The sequence below is a fragment of the Rhinolophus hipposideros genome (assembly GCF_964194185.1).
Source record: "Rhinolophus hipposideros genome assembly, chromosome: 1".
In the NCBI taxonomy this organism is placed as follows: domain Eukaryota; kingdom Metazoa; phylum Chordata; class Mammalia; order Chiroptera; family Rhinolophidae; genus Rhinolophus; species Rhinolophus hipposideros.
In genome coordinates, this window is record NC_138047.1 from 15,399,601 (window position 1) to 15,420,175 (window position 20,575).

At 36.1% G+C, this 20,575-nt stretch overlaps 1 protein-coding gene across 4 annotated transcripts in view; it reads left to right on the plus strand.

Moving 5' to 3' along the window:
* Positions 1-20,575, plus strand: part of DNAJC1 (DnaJ heat shock protein family (Hsp40) member C1) — a 199,512-nt gene that overhangs the window by 155,936 nt on the left and 23,001 nt on the right. For all 4 annotated transcript variants that reach the window (XM_081056433.1, XM_081056434.1, XM_081056431.1 and 1 more), the window contains exon 9: positions 10,563-10,682. In XM_081056433.1, the coding sequence (XP_080912559.1) occupies positions 10,563-10,682 (120 nt within the window). The remainder of the gene's footprint in view (positions 1-10,562; positions 10,683-20,575) is intronic.

A 20,575-nucleotide genomic window follows, 5' to 3' on the forward strand; every position in this document is an offset into this window, starting at 1 on the left:
CAGGACTGGTGTCTTTATATGTAGAGGAAGGGAGACAGGATCTAGAAATGAGTTCAGAAGAGAGATTCTAGGCCTCTCTCTCCTCCCACATACAGAGAAAAGGCCACATGAAGACACAGTGAGAAGGAGGCCATCCGCAAACCAGGAAGACAGGCTTCACCAGAAGCCAACTCTGATGTCACCTTAATCTTGGACTTCTAGCCTCCAGAACTGTGAGAAAATACATTTCTGTTGTTTAAGTTCTTCAGTTTATGGTATTTTGTATGGCAGCCCTGTCAGACCAATACACCACCCCACCCATCCCGCCCCATATCAAGGTTTCTTTTTTTGGTGGTGGTGGTGGTGGTTACTGGATGTATTTCAGGAAGGTCTTCTCTACGCCGTTTATAAGTGTTTTTTTCTCCAGAGAGCCTCAAATCAATATTATCAGAGTTAGAGCCCTTCATTGACAGTGGTTGAATTAATACCTTGGCTGTGCTACTGGGATGGGATGCCATGTGTGTTTTCCCCTGTAACCTTGAGGATCAAGATACTTTCTTGTGACAGAGACATAGGCAGCAAAAACTGCAAAAGCATTTTGTACAGTCCTAGTGAGCCACCTGCCTTTAGGAGTGTGAATTTCAGTAATTCAACTCTTCAAACAATGACCAGTCTTCAAATAGTAACTGTTGTTCCTCCACTCGGGACCACCCAGTGGGCCTGTATACTGTAACTTTCCCTCTGAGCCGTCTATAGAATGGGACCAATACCTGAAAGAGACCCAGCCACTTGGGATGAGTCTTTTCCTGAGTCTAGCGTCAGTCTTGGCTTATGCTGGAATCAAGTCACATAATTAATCTAAGACACACATGGGTCTGGGCTCAGACATACAACCCAAGTCCACCTAAAAGAAGGCCCCAGTCGCATACTCTTCTCCCTAAATGCCAATTAATTGAAACTTCCAGCTTAGGTTGGTCAAATCTGTAACAGAAGCTTGGCAGAACTCAGCAAATGCAGCACCAAGCAGCAGAGCCAGTTAGCATAGCAAAGCAAGAGAAGAAACACCCACCCTGAGCAGTAGTCCTCCTCTAGACATCCTACTTCCAGGACTTGCTGTGGCCACCTTCCAGGACTTGCAGGGATTGGATGGATCTCCTCCACACGCAAAATTTGGTTCATATAGTAAGAGTGATGATGTCTCTCTCTCTCTCTCTCTCTCTCTCTCTCTCTCTCTCACACACACACACACACACACACACACACACACACAAGAATATAAAAATGGTTTGCTATATGAGAAATCTTTCTGGGGAGAACAGGGCAGGCTTCATATGTTGACCCAAAAAATTGAGAGAGCAGGAAAAGGAGACCGACTTAGGATTTTTATCGTGGTTGGGGTGGGAGTGGAGCTTGCAAACTTTCAACCTCCCACGCTTTCTTAGCAGCTTGCCCAGATGTGAGGCACAAAGAGAACAGGGAAGGGTGAGACTTCAAAGCTATCAACAATCCAACATCATAAAATGGAGTTAGCTCTTTATTATAGTATTAAATTATCATGAACAGGTGATTCTAGCACATACTATTTAGAGTAGAATTTGAATAATTAATTGTGTATATCACTTTTAAGTTGGACAAAGTAATTTTTCCACATGAAATCATATTCTTGGAAAATATCACCTTGATCACATTTATTTATCATTACTCTTTTCTGAATCCCCACAAAATGAGACTAAAGGAATAAAAAAGACATAAACCCTAGAACACAGAGAATGGAAGAGACAATTAGCAGATGGGATTGTTAATGAAATTTTAGAAGATGTAAAGCAGTGGATAATTAGTAGCTACTTAACCCACTCTGTCCTTGCAGTGGGGGGGGGGGCCTACTTATGTCTTAGAAGCTCAGAAAAGCTCGGGAATTAAAAGGGGGACAGGAGGAGTGGATAAAAGACTTTGCAAATAGTTTACTGTCCCCCCTTCCAGATCGCTTTCCCCTGAATTTATTCAACAGTGTTCTAAGGAAAGGAATAAAAATGGTCAGAAAGCTTTATTGAAAATAAGCTCAACATCCCTAATCAAAGAAATGCAAATAAAACCCACAATGAGATATCACCTCCCACCTGTCAAAATGGCTATCCTCAACAAATCAGCAAACAAATGTTGGCGAGGATGTGGACAAAAGGGAGCCCTTGTGCACTGTTGGTGGGATTACAAATTAGTGCATCTACTATGGAAAACAATATGAAGATTCCTCAAAAAACTAAAGAGAACTGCCTTATGACAGAGTAATTCCACTTCTGGGTATTTATCTGAAGAAATCCAAAACACTAGTTTGAAAAGATATATCCATCCCTATGTTCACTGCAGCAGTATTTCCAGTAGTCAAGATAGGTTGTTTCCATAAGTGTCCCATTGACAGATGAATGGATAATGGTACATATATACAATGGAATATTACTCAGCCATAAAAAAGAATGAAATGTTGCCATTTGCAACAACATAGATGGACTGAGAGGGTATTATGCTAAGTGAAATAAGTCAGGCAGAAAAAGACAAATACTGTATGATTTCACTTGTTTGTGGAATCCAGAAAACAAAATAAATGAACAAAGAGAACAGAAACTTATTGATGGTTGCCAGATAGGAGGGAGGTTTGGAGAGCTGGGTGAGAAGGGGGGAAGGAATTAAGAAGTACAAATTGCCAGTTAAAATAAAGGTAAATACATCATAGAAAATATAATCAATAATATTGTAATAACTATGTATGAAGTTAAGGGAGTAATAGACTTATCAGGGCGGTCACCTCATAAGTTATTTAAATGTCTAAACTGTGTTTTACACCTGAAACTAATATAATATTGTGTATCAACTGTAATTGGGGGGAAAAACTTACACATCACCAAAAAATAAATGAGTAATAACCTAAAGAACATAAATCTAAGATTTCAGTTGTGCAAACCTCTTGGAATTATCCTCTCACTCAGCCTTTCTCAAACAGGCTGAGAATTATGCCCTGATGCCCTACTCATCTATTGTGTGTAATGAATTAACTTCTCACCTATGCTAGTTATAAACCATGTTTGAGAGAATTGAAAAAAAGTCACTCAAACAGCATTTTGTGTTTTATGGTTCAGACAAGGACCCCCAGTCAAGAAGGGGTACCCCAAATAATAAAAACAGTATTGTTTTCCCAGGAAAATTACAGAGTTTAGTACTATCATGAAAAACCTGATTCTGGTCACATCCCATAGTACTCCATATCACTCAGCTGTTGGGAATATGTAGTAAATTATCAAAAACTTAATTAGAAATTGATGCCAATCCCAGCTGTGCGTCTGGATGAGGGCATCTTGGGGCACCGTGTCCCTTCCCCTGGTTTTGTTGTTACCTGCAAGAAGGCCTCCTCTGCAGGAGTATTCTCCTCCAGGTTTCAGCTCTCAGCACTGTCACTGCTCTGGCTCTTGTGGTTCTCTTCCACCCATGCTTTGTATATAGCCCCTTTGGAAATAAGCCCTGAACTGGAGAGAAAAAAAATCCCTCCAGAAAACAGTCCCATTTATAACAGCATCAAAAAGAATAAAACACCTAGGAATAAATTTAACCAAGGAAGTGAAAGACCTGTACTCTGAAAACTGTAAGACACTGATGAAAGAAATTGAAGAAGATACAAATAAATGGAAAGATATTCCATGCTCACGATTGGAAGAAGAATTAATACTGTTGAAATGTCTACACTATTAACTGACATTACCCCAATAAATTTAAATAATGGAAAAAGTCCATATCTACCCAAAGCCATCTACAGATTTGATGCAATCCTTATCAAAATTCCATGGCATTTTTCACAGAACTACAATTCTAAAATTTGTGTAGAATCTCAAATGATCCAAATAGCCAAAGCAATCTTGAGAAAGAAGAACAAAGCTGGAGGCACCATGCTATCTGACTTCAAACAATATTACGAAGCTATAGTAATCAAAACAGTATGGTGTTGGCATAAAAACAAACACATAAATCAAAGGAATAGAGTCGAGAGCCCAGAAATAACTCATGCATATATGGTTAACTAATTTACAACGAAGGAGCCAAGAATATATGAAGTATGATCAAAGCTACAGTGAATGTTTAAATAAAAAAGTATTATAGTAAAAGACACATTGCCGTTAACCCCCCTCAAAATACTCCCCCTCGCTTCAAACACAGCTATCCCATCATTCTTGCTACTTTCTGAAGCAGTTCTGGAAGTCCTCTTTCATAAGTGTCTTTAGTTTTGCTGTTGTGGCTGCCCCGATGTCCTGGATCATTTTGATTTTGGGGAGGAGCCAGAAGTCACACAGCGCCAGATCCGGTAAATAAGGTGGATGAAGACACGGTAATGTTTTTATTTGACAGAAATTGCCATATACCAGAAGCGATATGTGACAAGGAGAATTATCATGATGGAGGATGATTTATAGCATACTTGAAAACACACCTGTCCTCAGCCGTAGCTCACACCTGATTGATTCAACTTGCACCAACCAAGTTGAAATTGTCACATACTGTTAACTAAGGTTTGATGCACTGCTCCCTGTGTTGAGGACACCTGCCTTTCCATTGGATGGCACTCAGCAGCAGCATTCACAATATTTTGTGATCACAACGGAAAGGCTCTGCTGGTATATGGCAATTTCTGTCAAATAAAAACATTACGGTGTGTCCTCAACCACCTTATTCACCGGATCTGGCACCGTCCGACTTCTGGCTCTTCCCCAAAGTCAAAATGATTCAGGATATAGAGGTAGTCACAACAGCACAATTAAAGACACTCACGAAAGAGGACTTCCAGAAATGCTTCAGAAAGTGGCAAGAACGATGGGATAGTGTGTGCTAAGTGAGGGGTAGTGTTTTGAGGGAGATTAATGGCAATGTGTCTTTTACTGTAATAAATATTTTTAAACATTTCCTGTATTCTTTGATCATCCCTTGTACGTGGGGAAAAGACAATCTTTTCATTAAATGGTGTTGGGAAAATTGGACAGCCTTGCAAAAGAATGAAACTAGACCACTATCTTACACTATACACAAAAATTAACTCAGAATGGGTTAGACTTGAACATAAGACCTGAAACCATAAAACTCTTAGAAAAAAACATAAATAGTAAGCTCCTTGATAATCAGTTTTGGCAATGAGTTTTTGGATTTCACACCAAAAGGAAAGGCAACAAAAGCAAAAAGAAACAAGTGGGACTACATCAAACTAAAAATCTATGCAGCCAAGTAAACCATCAACAGAAAGAAAAGGCAAGGCACTGAGTGGGAGAAAATAATTGCAAATCATATATCCGATAAAGGGTTAATATTCCAAAAATATACAAGTAACTCATACAGCTTAACAGCAGAAAACCAAATAACCCAATATAAAAACGGGCAAAAGACCTAAATAGACATTTTCCCAAAGAAGACTTAGAAATGACCAACAGGTATATGAAAAAGTGCTCAACATTGCCAGATATCAGGGAAGTTGAAGTCAAAACCACAATAAGATGCTACTCACACCTGTTAGAATGGCTACTATCACAAAGACAAGAAATAGTAAGTGTTGGCAGTGATGTGGAGAAAAGGGAACCCTTGTGCACTGCTGGTGGGAATGTAAATTAGTGCAGCCACCACGGAAAACAGTATGGAGTTTCCTTAAAAAATTAAAAACAGTACCAGAGGGTAAGTGGGGTGGGGGGAGGGAGATGAGGGTAAGGGGATCAAATATATGGTGATGGAAGGAGAACTGACTCTGGGTGGTGAACACACAATGGGATTTATAGATGATATAATACAGAATTGTACACCTGAAATCTATGTAATTTCACTAACAATTGTCACCCCAATAAATTAAAAAAAAATTAAAAACAGAACTACCATATGATCCAGCAATACCATTTCTGGGTGTTTTTCCGAAGAAAATGAACACACTAACTAGAAAAGATATATGAACCTCCATGTTCATTGCAACATTATTTACAATAGCCAAGATATGGAAACAACTTAAGTATCCTTCAATGGATAAATGGATAAAGAAAATATCTCACACACACAAACACAATGGAATAATATACTGAGTGAAATAAGTCAGAAAAAGAGAAATACCATGTGATCTCATAGGTGGAATCTTTAAAAAAAAACAAAAACGCATGCGTAGGTAAAGAGAACAGATTGGTGGTTGCTAGTGGTGGGAGGGGCAGAGATGGAATCAAAAGGTACAAACTTCCGGTTATAAAATAAGTTATGGAGATGTAATGTATAGAATGGCAACTATAGTTAATACTGTATTACTGTATTTGAAGTTTGCTAAGAGGGTAAATGTTAGAAGTTCTCATCACAAGAAAAAATATTCTGTTTAACTGTGTGATGACAGATGTTAACTAGACTTACTGTGATCATTTCACAGTATATACATATATTGAATCCTGTTATACACCTAAAACTAATATAATGTCATCTGTCAATTTTTTAAAAAATCGCCCCAGTAGCTGGTGTGTCATACACAAGCATTGCATCGAGCATGTTTCTGAAACTAGCTGTAGTAAAAGACCAGGTTTTAAAATTTTTTATTTCTGTTTGTTACTGACCAATGTGTAGTCCTGTTGTGCCTAACAAGAATGTGGCTTACACTTCATGTGACCCACCGTGCTAGTTTGACAACACCCCAACTGGCTTATCTTCTCTTTAAAAGGAGTTGACTGACCACATACTTGGTTGTTGCGGTGCAGCAATATCAAATTGTTCTGTTTCCAACCCTTACTCTAAGTTTCTGAACTTACTTACAGTTTGCAGGTTGGTGCCAGCCCAAATACCACACTTTACTATTTCTAGTCCAGAGGGACCTTTTTTTTGTTAAGGAAGCTAAACCATAGATGAGGAGACCTTTCTGGACATAGCATGAAATAATGATTGCTGCTAAAGGATCACGACATTAAAACGATAGTTTGGGATGAGTTACAAGCTTTTCAAATAAGAGTTTCTCTTTCTAAAAGTGAAAAGACATTTGAAGTAATTTGTTTTATTTTTGTTTGGTGTGTTTTTTTTACATACAATTTATCCATATATATAGTCAAGGGCACTTAACTGCTCAATTTTTAAATTGGAAAGGAAACTTGTGTAGCTGAAAACTAAAGGCACCTTCTAAAATGCGAAATCAGTATAGAACATAGAATTAGAGAAGAGAAGATTATTAGATATACCACCCACATTATTAGATATACATCTGATACTTTAGGTGATGCTATGTAAGGATATTATTTCTTAAGTAACATTTCTGAGAACTTATGAGTTGAGCTGAATAATAAGAATTGAGTCCAAAATTGCAACATCTTTAATTATACAAACAGTGATTATTAATAGATCGTTTCAATAGAACTGTTGCTTACAAGAAGTTTCAGTATCTACTTAAGAGACAGAAATGGACTTTTTGTCATTAAAGTATGAAAATATAATAAATATAAGTACATTTAAAATTTTTCTTTTAATTTAGCCATAAATTTCCAGTACTAAATAAATGGCATGATACTTTGTAATTAGCATTTTATGGTCGAAAGCTGTGAGGGGAAAAGTGTGTATAGATTCCTTTAAAAATATGTGCTTTTCACTACAGCCTCCAACTCCTATCCCCTAAGAATAGTAAGGATATTCAAAGGCACCAAATCTTTGCTGGTTTTGTGACAAAAATCTATCCCAAAGGGACATTATTTGGCAATACAATTTAAATTTTCATATCAGCTCTTACGTTAATAGATATATTTTGGGGTCATTACATAAAAATGTTGAATAATTTGAAAACTTACTTTTTATTTTATATTCAATATGGAGATTTATTTCCAGAGTGAGGCTTTTCTGATGCAAAATTGGAATGCTTGTGTAGTCACAACAGCTGTCCCCACACCATGTGGTATCTTCCATTACGTTACTAGAGAGATGAATTTTTGGCCCGGTGTCTCAGTAATATTGGACACACATGGTTTTAAGTGGCAAAGCAGTATGCTTACGCATTCATTTGACTTTCACAGCTACAGTTGGCTCCAGATTAGAACGAGGAGAACACATTCACACCGTGGCCACCCTCATGGCTGCTGTAGAAGCAGGATCACAGTAGGCTCTGTTGCTTCTAAAGACACAACTAACCATTGCTGAGGAATTACACATTCACCAAAGTGCCTGACAGCTGTAGGAGACAGAATAATGAATTGCTAAAAGGATTCTCTCAAAGATTTCGGATTATGGTCCTAGTTATTATCGATCTAGGTTTTTTTAATTATTAATAATAAAAATCACAGCCATGAAATAACTGTGAAACTAAAAGGAAAGACTGTCATAGCAGTTGATAATTTTTCAGGATATTAGTCCAAATAGTTGATTTAAAATTTTTCCTTCCCAGAAAAAAAAGTGACACTGTACTTTTAGACTCATCTTACTGAAAAGGAGTTAAAATCAGATTGAGTTTTAATGCCCATTGTTCATATATATGCAGGTATTTGGAAAGCCACCCTATTGAAAACAGACACTATTTTAAAGAACTCATTGACTCTAAAACATTGGCTTTATATTATTGACATTTAAGACAATTTTGTTTGTTCCAAAAATGTTTGTTTTAATTAATATAGAAATAAGATATTTGATTTACTATGAAATTGCATTGATATGTAGTTTGAATACTATATCTCTGTGCAATGTCAACTTAATGCTCTTTTTGTTGTGAACTCTAGCATTTCTGAAACCAACTGGTATGTAGTTATTTAAGTTTCAGCGTTTTAGCAATAAAAATATCCTCTCCTTGAAAACCCAGTTATATCCCCCTAAATAATATCTGGATAATACTTTTTCCCCTAAACAAAGTGAAAACAAGCAAAAAGAATGAAATAAATTTACACCTTCAGTGTAAATTGTTTAATTACTTGATATGGAGAATTAGATTTCTGATATTCATTAAATATCAGAAATTTCAACCATACCCAACGTAGGCTACCTTTTTAAAGAAGTGAATTTATGCATGGTTCCTACGGGTTGTACTGATGAATATGTTGGAAGCTTTCAGCTTTTAGTGGATACAAAACAGAATGATTGATAAAATCCTCCCTACTATTGGCTATTATTTACTGACTCTTAAGTGGCAGGTTGTATTTATGCCAATTTATCTGCTTCAGGGAACATTCTTGATAGCAGAACAAAGTGAATAAAAGTAGTTTGCTTTGCAAATGAATGCAAATGGGCGAGCCTTTCGGAAAGCCCTTTAACAGGGGCAGTGCACTTTGATTATGAGTGAAGCTGCCATTTGGACATGGTGAAAAGAGCACGCTTGAACCATTGATTGGGGGAGACAGTAAAAAGTCAGGCAGGGCCCCGTTAAGCTTGCAGTGAGGCAGGCGGATGTCAGTGTGGTTAGAGCACAGTGGGAGAATGACAGGGAGGATTAGTGTCAGGGAGAAGCTTTGCTGTAGCTGTGGAGATAGTCCCTGGGGTCACTCACCTCTGACTGTTGTTCTGTACTGATGGTTCTGTAATGCAAACGGCCTGATGTATGCCTGTTCATTATCGGAAACGGTGATTAGAAAAGGTATTTGTCTCAAAGGTTTCTTTCTTTTTTTTCTCTTATTATTTTTTTTTAATTGAAGGAAAATAAGGTGGGCTTCCTCCATCTCTCTGCTGACTGCATACCAGAGTGGTTACTGCCTCTAGTAGGGAATAGTTTAGTGCTAAAATGTAACGTAGAATAGTTGTAACATGGTTGTTTGCTATTTGATCCTAGTTTCTTTTGCTTTGCTCAGCTTTGGGTTTGACCAGGTAGTGGGTGGTGAATAAAATGCAGAGAATGTGCTTGCCCTTAGAATTTTCACCTTTGCAAAAAAAAGATTTTGTAATATTTCAGGGATTTTATTATTCAATTTAATAATTTGATCGACTTTTAGAAGCTATTTACTTTCTCAGCAATGAAATGTTTTGCATGGACTTGATGGTTAAGTCTTTGTCACGAATTTCTGATTTTATTTCTGTTCCCAAGTTTTTAAAAATGCTAGCATTTGATAAGTTAAACTTCCTGAAAATACATGATTTTTAGAATTAAATACTGTTATGGAGAAGGAACAAAAAAATGTATCTTTGTCTCAACTCTGATTCTATATTGGTACATTTACTTGTTCACATTTTCATTTATGCTTATATCTTAAACAAAAGAAAAAAACACAGTTTTTCTTAAAACTCTAACACCTTTTACACTTTAAATGAGGCTTTTGTGACACAGTGCATCTCATAGGCTTTGAGGATGGTTTCTCATCTTAATGCAAAAACTGAATTGCATTTTGTGTGTGTGTGTGTGTGTGTTCAAAAGCCTGGCTTTGCAACATTTCTGCTTATTTGGTATACATAGGAAAATTTAAAAGTCTGCTGGAGCTTTGCATTCTAATATTAAATATGCAACTCAAACCTCTATCTAAACTATTAGATACATTGTAATAATGTTTTTGCAGAACGCATGTTGCCAATAGGTTATTTCACAAGCTTATTAAATGTATTAGCAAACATTCTGTAAAGTATCTTTTCTTTCCTTTAATGTTTTGCAGGCACCTGAATGGACAGAAGAGGACTTCAGCCAGCTGACAAGAAGTATGGTTAAGTTCCCAGGAGGGACCCCAGGTCGATGGGAAAAGATTGCCCACGAATTGGGTCGATCGGTGACAGATGTGAGTTCACTCAGATTTGCATTGTATGGAGAGTGACAAACCAGAACAAGCCAACTATGTAGAAGGCAGACATAGATGCCTCCAACATTATCTTCGGAGAAAAGCAACAATCCTTTTAGGACCTGGAAGTGAACCATTAACGAAATAAGCAAGAAGCAGATGTCAGCCAGTCCCCTGGTCCACAATTAACAGCTGTTTGAGGAAGTCTAGTGTTTAGAGACTTAAGCTACTGTAACCTAATCACAGAAAAACAATGCTAGTTTTTGTGTTTAGAGTGACCCCTTTAGCTGGGGAAAAAATAGTTCGCAGACTGATCAGAATTAGAGAAGTTATATTTCAGCTGGATCTTTTTAACATTGAATTACACAGAGTGCTATAGGTATTTAGACAGGTGGTTTGCATTAATTAAATGAGCAATATTCCTATAATGTTTGCTTTTATTTCAAGGACGATACCTACCATCTACACACACACACACAAAAACAAAACAAAAAAAAAAAACAGCCATACCTAACATTTACAAAACAAAGTATTTATCTGAAAAACTTTAGATTTAACACTTTGGGTGCTTTTATTTGGGAAATTTAGGGCATAAAATCTCATAAAAGCACCTACCATAGCCCCTGACATGTACTACTCAGTGTATGTTCACTTGAAATTGAGATAAATCCTTATTTTCATCAGTATGGTCTTTATTTTCATAAATGACAGTAAATATTCTTTACTAAATAAATATTTTACTGAATTTACTTTAAATAAATCCTATAGATCTAAAATATTTAAGGGGTTACTGAAAGCAAAGATTCAAATCACCTCTATTCTGTTAGTATACTTTTGGATCTCTTTTGATAATGAACAATTTTAAAACCCTAAAAAATGATTAATAAGCCCAACTACCAAAAAACTTGTTACATAAAAATGCTGTTATTTTTCATAGCAAACGTCAACTTCTGAATTTAGAAACAAATTTACAATTTTTTTAAAATAGGAACTGCTTTGAGAATTTTAAGTCACATTTGAATGTTTTAAATATATAGATCTTTTTAAAATTACACTTAAGAGACTAATATTTGAATTTTTTTATGTTTTGCATTATTTTGGCTTCAGAGTTAAAGTCTGATTATAGAAAAATAGCTCTTGTATTTTGTAACTTTTTTGGGGTGGGGGCAATGTTTCATGAGGAGACCAATTATCTTAGGTGACTGGAAAAGAACCATAAATAAGGATATGTTTTAAGTACTATGTCCTTCTAATTATATAACTACGTAGTGTTAATATAATGATTAACAAAAATTAGAATAACTCTTAGAAAGTTATAAAACAAACTGGTTTAATAGGGCCCCAAAATTTTTAGTTCAATAGACAGATGAGAAAAAATAGTTCATAATTTAGTGTGTCCTTTGAAGACAGTGCTGCCTTTAACTTTTTAAACAATATTTCTGACAAATTACACTTAATAATGCCAAAGGCAGGTAGGAAATTGAATAGAGCAACATTTTACATTAATTTGTTGTCATTAAAATCCAGCTAAATTTTTAATCTATATTTTTAAGAGGAGAGAGATGAAAATTTAAATGCTAAGAATATACATGATGTAACAAACACAGCCTTAAGATGGCTAGTTAGTAGCATAGATCCAGAAAATCTATACATAATTTACAAGAGTAGTCTTAGTGCAGTCTTGTGTAGGCAGACATCTCTTCAGACTTTTGCAAATTTATTCCATATGTTTCCATTTTTTTCCTCTAAAAAACTGCCATCGCGTTTTCTCTTTCCCAAAACCGAAGAGACTGATTCCATGTCTGTAATATATATTTTTACAAAACCGAAGCCGAAGAGACTGATTCCATGTCTGTAATATATATTTTTCCTCTTATCATGGAAGTATCAAGCATGACATTTTGAAATTTTTTTCCCCCACTCCGAGTATTCTATTTTCGTAATACCAACAGTACCTTGGAAATCAATATTTAGCATACCTAAACTTTTTTGGCACCAAAAATGCCATTGTAACCTTTCTTCTATGGCAGTATATATGTATATAGACTCACACTGTATTTTCATTCTGTGAGCATCATCTCCATAGCTGGCCTGTACATTTCATTTTAGTAAACTCGCACTTGCGCGCCTGTAAATTACTCTCTGTATAAGCGAGCAAGTGTCTGAGGACTTAGATACTCATTTTAGTGAACACACAGTAAATTACATGGAAGCAGCTAGAATGGTTCCTTTACTAGAATGTTAAGTGAAGGTTAACCACGCTTTAGAAGATCACTTATACTACTTTTTGGCTTTGGTGTTAATTAGATTTGTTTTCATTAAGTATTTGATTATGAAAAAGAAAGCCAGTTCAGTTTGCTATCATTGGAACCTCTGCATACTGACCTGGTCACCTGTATCAGTTCTCTTAGCTCTGTACATCTGTTCTTTGACCCGTTTTCCTTGCTAAATTTTAGCTTCGGGCTTAGTTCTCTTCCTTTCAAGAAATAATTGACCTTTTGAGGGGAGGGGTGAGAGTGTGGCCATGGTGGGATCTTTATATTCTTGATTTAGGTTGACAGACACAGTGAAAAACCCATTTTATTCCTCAATTAAGGAAGGCGTTTTCAGTGTATTCATTGTCATAATTAATGAGTTAAATTGCTGAATTCTACTCTAGATAAATACAAGTAATGTTATTAGCTTTGTAGAAAATTAATACAAAGTATATTTTAACTCAGAGATACCTAAACTGTAAGACCTACTTTACCATGGATTAAATATTTTAAATGTTAATATATGCCTCTCAGCAAATAATTTGGATAACCACAAAGGACACTCAAATTGTAAAAACAACAGAGGAAACAAAAACTATCTGGCATGTAAGACCAACTTTAATGTGATTATTAACTGCAGGTTTTCTAAATTAAGGTCAGGGAGCCTCAGATTTCTTGCTTGTGAAGTAGTATCATTCTCTAGCCTGAAAGGATGTAAACTGATTCTGCTTCTCTCCGTGGTCACTAATCTCTTAGGTTCTGGTTGTGATAACAGACTGATTGGAGATTTTCTGCCTGCTTTGGAAAAGGCCCAGGTAGGCAGCAAAACAAAAGACAGGTGGATAGATTTAAACAGACTTTTATAATTAGCCTAGTGCCACAGTGAGAGTTAAGAGGTGTGTAGTTAGATAAGCGTCCCCATATGAGAATGAAGAGGAGAAGGGAAAATATAAAATTCCCATTTTATATAGCTACAATAAGGAGATAAAGGAGATGCCTCTTTATGGGAATTTATATATTGTTATGGCAGTTTCAAAAATATGTGATTTTCAATAGAAAATACCCTTTATGGTTTATCAGTGAACTAAATATATGGTAATTATTTGGGCAAATACATTATTGCTATTACTTTTAGGGTCAGACTAATCCTACATAGGTTGGAAAGACGACAAGGACTCCTTCATCCTTACTACCCTCGTAACCGGGCTTCCTTCCGTAGCAGAGCTCCTGATCTGGGCCTGATCTCGCACTCCTCTCCCGCCCTTCCCTCACCTTCTCAAGCTCAGGATCTTTGAGGATATGTAAATTTTAGAAAGGAAAATGGGTCCTATGTTCCATTCTTCTTGCTAGACTAGTCATATTAGATTATTAGCTAATCTAATAAGCAATTTTCAATATATTAATATAAAATAATTTAATATGTTACCACACACACACACACACACACACACACACACTCACTCACTCACTTGTGTTTTAATAGTAGTCTTCGGGTTCTTACCCCAAGTATATGAATGATTGGTGTAAGAATCTCCGGCGACTTGATTGCTGGTTGAAGGAAAGAGAAGGCAGAGCATTATGTTGAAGTAGGAGCTTTTGGTGTCCATTGGGAGACTACACAACTGCTTCATCTGCCTTTTGGCCTGGTTAGAGTTTTGCTGTATATTATATGATTTTTGATCCAGAGGTTTATAGATTTGCCTTCCATGTCACTATATCTGTCTCAGCATTGAGCAAAATCACACTTAGGATTGTAAACAATATATTCACTATATGAGAGTAACATTGCAAAGTTAGTTAAGAAAGCAAACCAACATTTTTATGTTTACTTGCTTTATGATAATATTGATTATTCCATCATTCATTTTCATAGTATTATACACTTTTCAAAACATTTAAATATACGTTATTTTAGTTGATCCTCATAACAGCATTGTGTGGTAGATTAGGCCACCATTATTTACCCCCATTTTACAGTTGAATAAACTGCTGTTAAGATAGTTGTTCAAGGTGACACAACTACTAGTGGAGTGGGACAACACCAGATATTTTGATTCCTCATCTAATGTGTTCTTAATCACTATTTAATACTATTTTATTGCTGTGTGTATGAAAAACACTTGAAATGTGTCTAGAGACTTACTCATTAGAACTTTGTTGGTAAAACTATCATAGCAAAAAATAAAAAGAAACTTTAAAATATACACTCAGGTAAAAAATTTTTCTAATCAACCACAATGAAAATGAATCTATAAACATTTTGCTATATATCATACTAGAGTTTAGCCTTCTTATAGAGGCATTATGACTACATGATTTTAACAGTATTAATCTGTATGCTGACCTTTTCACTTTGCTGTGAAACATGAGCTTCTTTCCATGACAATAAGATGCACGTCATTTTTTCAAACACATAATACTCTATATGTCGTAATAGAATTAAGGAGCATCCTGATTGTTATTTAAATTGCTTCCTTTTTTTGCTGTTTTACTGGGATGTCTTTGGGGGTTTTTTTTGATGGGGGGGGTGTTATTCATTTTTCCACTTATGTTTTCTTACCTTGTATTTCTAGAAGTAGAGCTGCTTAGTTCGAGAATATGGATGTTTTCAGAACCTTTGATGTTTCTAAAATTGGCCCCCAGATAGGTTATAACAATACATTACAATGCGACTGGTAGTATATAAGAGAGGCCACTTCTTCATAATCACATAAACACTGAACGTTGTTTTTCTGTTTTTCATCATTTCCTCAAATAAGTGAAAAGTGCTATAGCACTGATTTTTGCAACTTGCCTCCTTATTTATTGGTCTTATTTGAAATAGAGTTTGTGTTAATTCACTAGAATTTTAGGATAGGCAATCCTATCTTCTGCAAATAATACTTTGCCATTTTCTTTGTCTTATTTTGTTATCTTATTTGATTGCATTAGCCAGCAATTCCAGATAAATCTTATATTACAGTAATAGTAATTAGTATCGACTTTTTTGCTCAATATCTTAATAAGAAAATCTAATGTTTGCCATTAATTTTAATGTCATTAATACAAGATATAATAAGGATATTTTATTCAACTTAATGTTTCCAATTCTCATTTATTATAGTTGTGTTCGGGAATAGGTGTGAAATATTATGAAAGTTTTTTTTTTTTTTAAACATCTCCTGACATGTTCATAAAATTTTTCTCATATCACCTAGGGAGGATGAATATATCATCAAGGTCCCTTCTTTATATTTTCAAGATAAACTTTACTTGGTCGTATAATATTATTCTTCTAATCATTACCTGGGCTTGATTTGTGAATTTATTTAGGATTTTTGCATTTATATGTGTAACAATATTATAGAATTTTTAGTGTTTTATTAGTTGGATATCTGTGATTTTGTTCAATGCTGAGCTAGATATGGGGACATGAAATGCCAATCTAGAAACCTCTGGCCCAGAAATCATAAAATATACAGCAAAACTAACCAGACCAATGGACACATTAAACAGTTATATAGTTTCCCCTTATGGACACCAAAAGTTCCTACTAAAATGAAGTAGAAGAATTGAAAATTATCATCAGGAAAATTTTCGAGAGAACAGAATAAAAAGACAAGTAATTTTAAAATGTTACAGAAAAGATATGGCATACAGGGAATCAGTCCAAGAGGTCCAAATCTGATTTAAGAATTCCACTGAGAGAGAGAGAAAAAAAAAATAAAAAGACACAAGAACATTATTCAGTAAATAATAATACAGTGAAGTTTTCCAGGTAGGAACACCTGATACCAATTTGTAAGAGCCTTCCCAAGTCAAGTAGGATACATGGGAAAGATCCCAGGAAAATGTATGAACACCGAGACTACATAGATCTTTAAATAAAGCTTCTAGGAAGAAGAAACCCTCAAAGTTAGGCAAATCAGATTGCTTAGCAACATGAGATTCTGAGAGAGAAAGGAACAATGGCCTCAGAGCTCTGCGGGGAAATGGTTCTGAATCAAGAACAGACTAAGTGTGATGGTAAATATGTGGGGCAAGGATTCATGTCTTTCATGGAAAGTTTCTTGAGATTATACTCCAGCAAAAATGAGGAATAAATCAAAAAAAGGGAAGACCTGGAACCCAAGGAATACTGGCGCCAACCCAATGAGCAGAAACCCCAGGACCCCACAGTGACTCAGCACACCAGCAGCACCAGAAGTCCAGGTCGGAGGACGAGAATGAAAGGCTGGGAGAACAGTCCTGGGAGAAAGCGAAATTTTATAGACTAGATAGTATGGCGAAGAACTTGGGAAATTTTATATATATATAAATGGGGAGGGGAAGGCAACTCGAAACTCGACAAACAGAAAACCATACAAACAAAGGCATAGTCCAAATTTAAGTATACTAAAAAGTGGAGTGATAGAGCAAAAGAATTTGATAGAACATTCTCCTTTGAGTGACACAAGAAGTGTAATCACAGCATATTGTCTCTGCAGTGAATAATATTCACTAGATCATATTTACATGAGATCATATATAATGGCTTTTCCTATTTTAAACATGTTTTATATATATATGCATGTGTGTGTATACTTACAGAATGTTTTTCAATTTTTAAAATCAACAAATTGTGAAAGACAATGGCACGTTGGCTACCAAAATATGTCCTTCCCTTACCTAGTAATGGATTTGTATTCAGGCATGTATTTACCCAATAACACTTGCCAAGCCCCGCCAACTCCACTTTAGCTAGGTTACGAATTTATTCTCAGAGGAACATAATTGAAGTACTGTATGTTCATAGGAGCTCTTAGTCACTTTTCCCATCCATTGAGCTGAATATCGATTTGGCTGTAACTAAGCTGCAAATGTGAAGGCAAAGACATTGCCCAAAGGGATGGTGGAGAAGCATGACGGAAAGAACCTAAATACATGGAGTCAAAGAAAAACTAGATAGTGACAAGTGCTATGAAGAAAAAGCAGAGTAACAAGTCAGAAACTGAAGAAGTTGGAATTTACAACAGGGTTCTGAAAAGAGTCCTCTCTGAGAGGTAATATTCAAGCGGCGACACAAAGCAAGTGAGGATTCCAGGTAGAGGAGAGAGCCCTTACTGAGGCTTTGAGGTAAGAGCATGTTTGGGGTGTGCAGAGTCCAGCAAAGAGGTCTGTATGACTGACAAGGAGTGAAACTGACAAGGAGGGGCTTACAGGTGAGGCCAAAGGTGGTGCAGGACCAGACCATATCGGACCTCACTGGCCAAGGCAAAGATTTTAGATTTTATTCTGAGTGAGGTGGGAAAGCTTTGGGAGATTTGGATCAAAGGAGTGCATGGCCTAAGAGCCCTCCTGACTGCTCTGGGGAGAAGGTGGTGTTCCAGCAAAGGGGAGGCAGGAAGACAAGCCAAGTAAAAGGCCATTTCAGTTATCTACACAAAAAACAATGGTAATTTGGACCGCAGTTATTGGTAGAACTGGGAAAAAGAGGTCGGATTCAGGATATAATAAGCCAAAAGCCTGTTATTTTATGTAGTAACCATCAGAACTGTGAACAGAAATGAGTGCCTCTGGGTACATTGCTTTTCATCATAAGTCTTTGTTGTATACTGTCTTTTTTATTGTTTTTGTAAGTGTATTACCTTGATTTTAAAAACTACTTTTAAAATTTTAAAGAAACAAAACATTTTACTTTTAATATCTTTCCATGTCAGCATATATAGGCCCACCTCATTCTTTTTAAATTTATTATAAAAACTTCATTTATGTACAGAAATAGAAAATACAATTGTAAGATTTGTATGGAACCATAAAAGATTCCAAATAACCAATACAATTTTGAGAAAGAAAAGGCTGATTTCAAGATATATTACAAAGCTACAGTTATCAAAACAGTATGTTACTGACATAAAGAAGACAAATAGACAATGGAACAGAATAGAGCCCAGAAATAAACCCACACATATACAGTCAACTGATCTTCAACAAACAGTGCTTGGAAAACTGAATATCCACATGCAAAAGCATGAAATTGGACTCTTAACACCATACAAAAAAGTCAACTCAAAATTTCATAAGACCTGAAACTAAAACTCCTGGAAGGAAATAAGAGAAAATCTTCATGGCATTGACCTTAGCAATGATTTCATTGATAATGCCACCATAAGCACAGGCAGCAAAAACAAAAATAAACAAAATTCAAGCTAAAAATACTTCTGTGCACCAAAGGAAACAGTTAACAAAGTCAAAAGATAACCTACAGAATGGGAGAAAATATTCGCAAGCCATATATCTGACAAAGAATTAATTTCCAAAATACAAGGTCTGACAATTCGTGAACTTGTTGCACCGATGTTGCTAACCTTTTTTTGATATCAGACGGATTATTCATTATGAAATTGTACCAACTGGACAAACAGTTAACCAAGTTTACTATTTGCAAGTGCTGAAAAGGCTGCATGAAAAAGTTAGAAAACCTGAACTTTTCACCAACAATTCACGGCTCTTGCATCACAACAATGCACCAGCTCACATGACACTGTCTGTGAGGGAGTTTTTAGCCAGTAAACAAATAACTGCAGTGGAACACCCTCCCTACTCACCTGATCTGGCCCCCAATGACTTCTGTCTTTACCAAAAATAAAGGAAATATTGAAAGGAAGACATTTTAATGACATTCAGGACATCAAGAGTAATACGATGACAGCTCTGATGGCAATTCCAGAAAAAGTTCCAAAATTGTTTTGAAGGGTGGACTAGGCACTGGTGTTGGTGCATAGCTTCCCAAGGGGAGTACTTCGAAGGTGACCGTAGTGATATTCAGCAGTGAGGTATGTAGCACTTTTTCTAGGATGAGTTTGCGAACTTAATTGTCTGACCTCGTATATAAGGAACTCCTAAAACTTAGCACCACTCCCCCGCAAAAAAAGATTAAAAAATAGCCAACACGTATATGAAAAGGTGCTCAACATCACTAATTATCAGGAAAATGCAAATCAAAACCACAATGAGATAACGTCACACGTGTCAGGATGGTGGTTATCAAAAAACAAAGGATATTGTCATGTTGGCAAAGATGTGCTGAAATTGGAACCCTTGCACACTGTAGGTGGGAATGTAAAATGATTCAGTCGTTACAGAAAACAGTATGAAGGTTCCTCAAAAAATTAAAAGTAGAATTACTATATGACCCAGCAATCCCACTCTGGCTATATAGCCAAAAGAAGTGAAATCAGGATCTCTTAAGAGATAGATATCTGCACCCCCATGTTCATTGCAGCATTATTCACAATAGTCAAAATGTGGGTGCACCCATATGTCCATCGAAAGATGAATGCATAAAAGAAATGTATGTGTGTGTGTGTGTGTGAGATGTGATAAAAAAAAATACAGTGAATTTTTAATTCTAAAAAATGTATTACAGTAAAAGACATTGCCATTAACCCCCCCTCAAAATACTCCCCCTCACTTCAAACATACTTATCCCATCGTTCTTGCTACTTTCTGAAGCAGTTCTGGAAGTCCTCTTTCGTGAGTGTCTTTAGTTGCACTGTTGTGGCTGCCTCTGTGTCCTGAATAGATTCCAAAAGTTTACCTTTCATGGTAAAGTCATTTTGACTTTGGGAGAGTCAGAAGTCGCACGGTGCCAGATCCAGTGAATAAGGTGGATGAGGA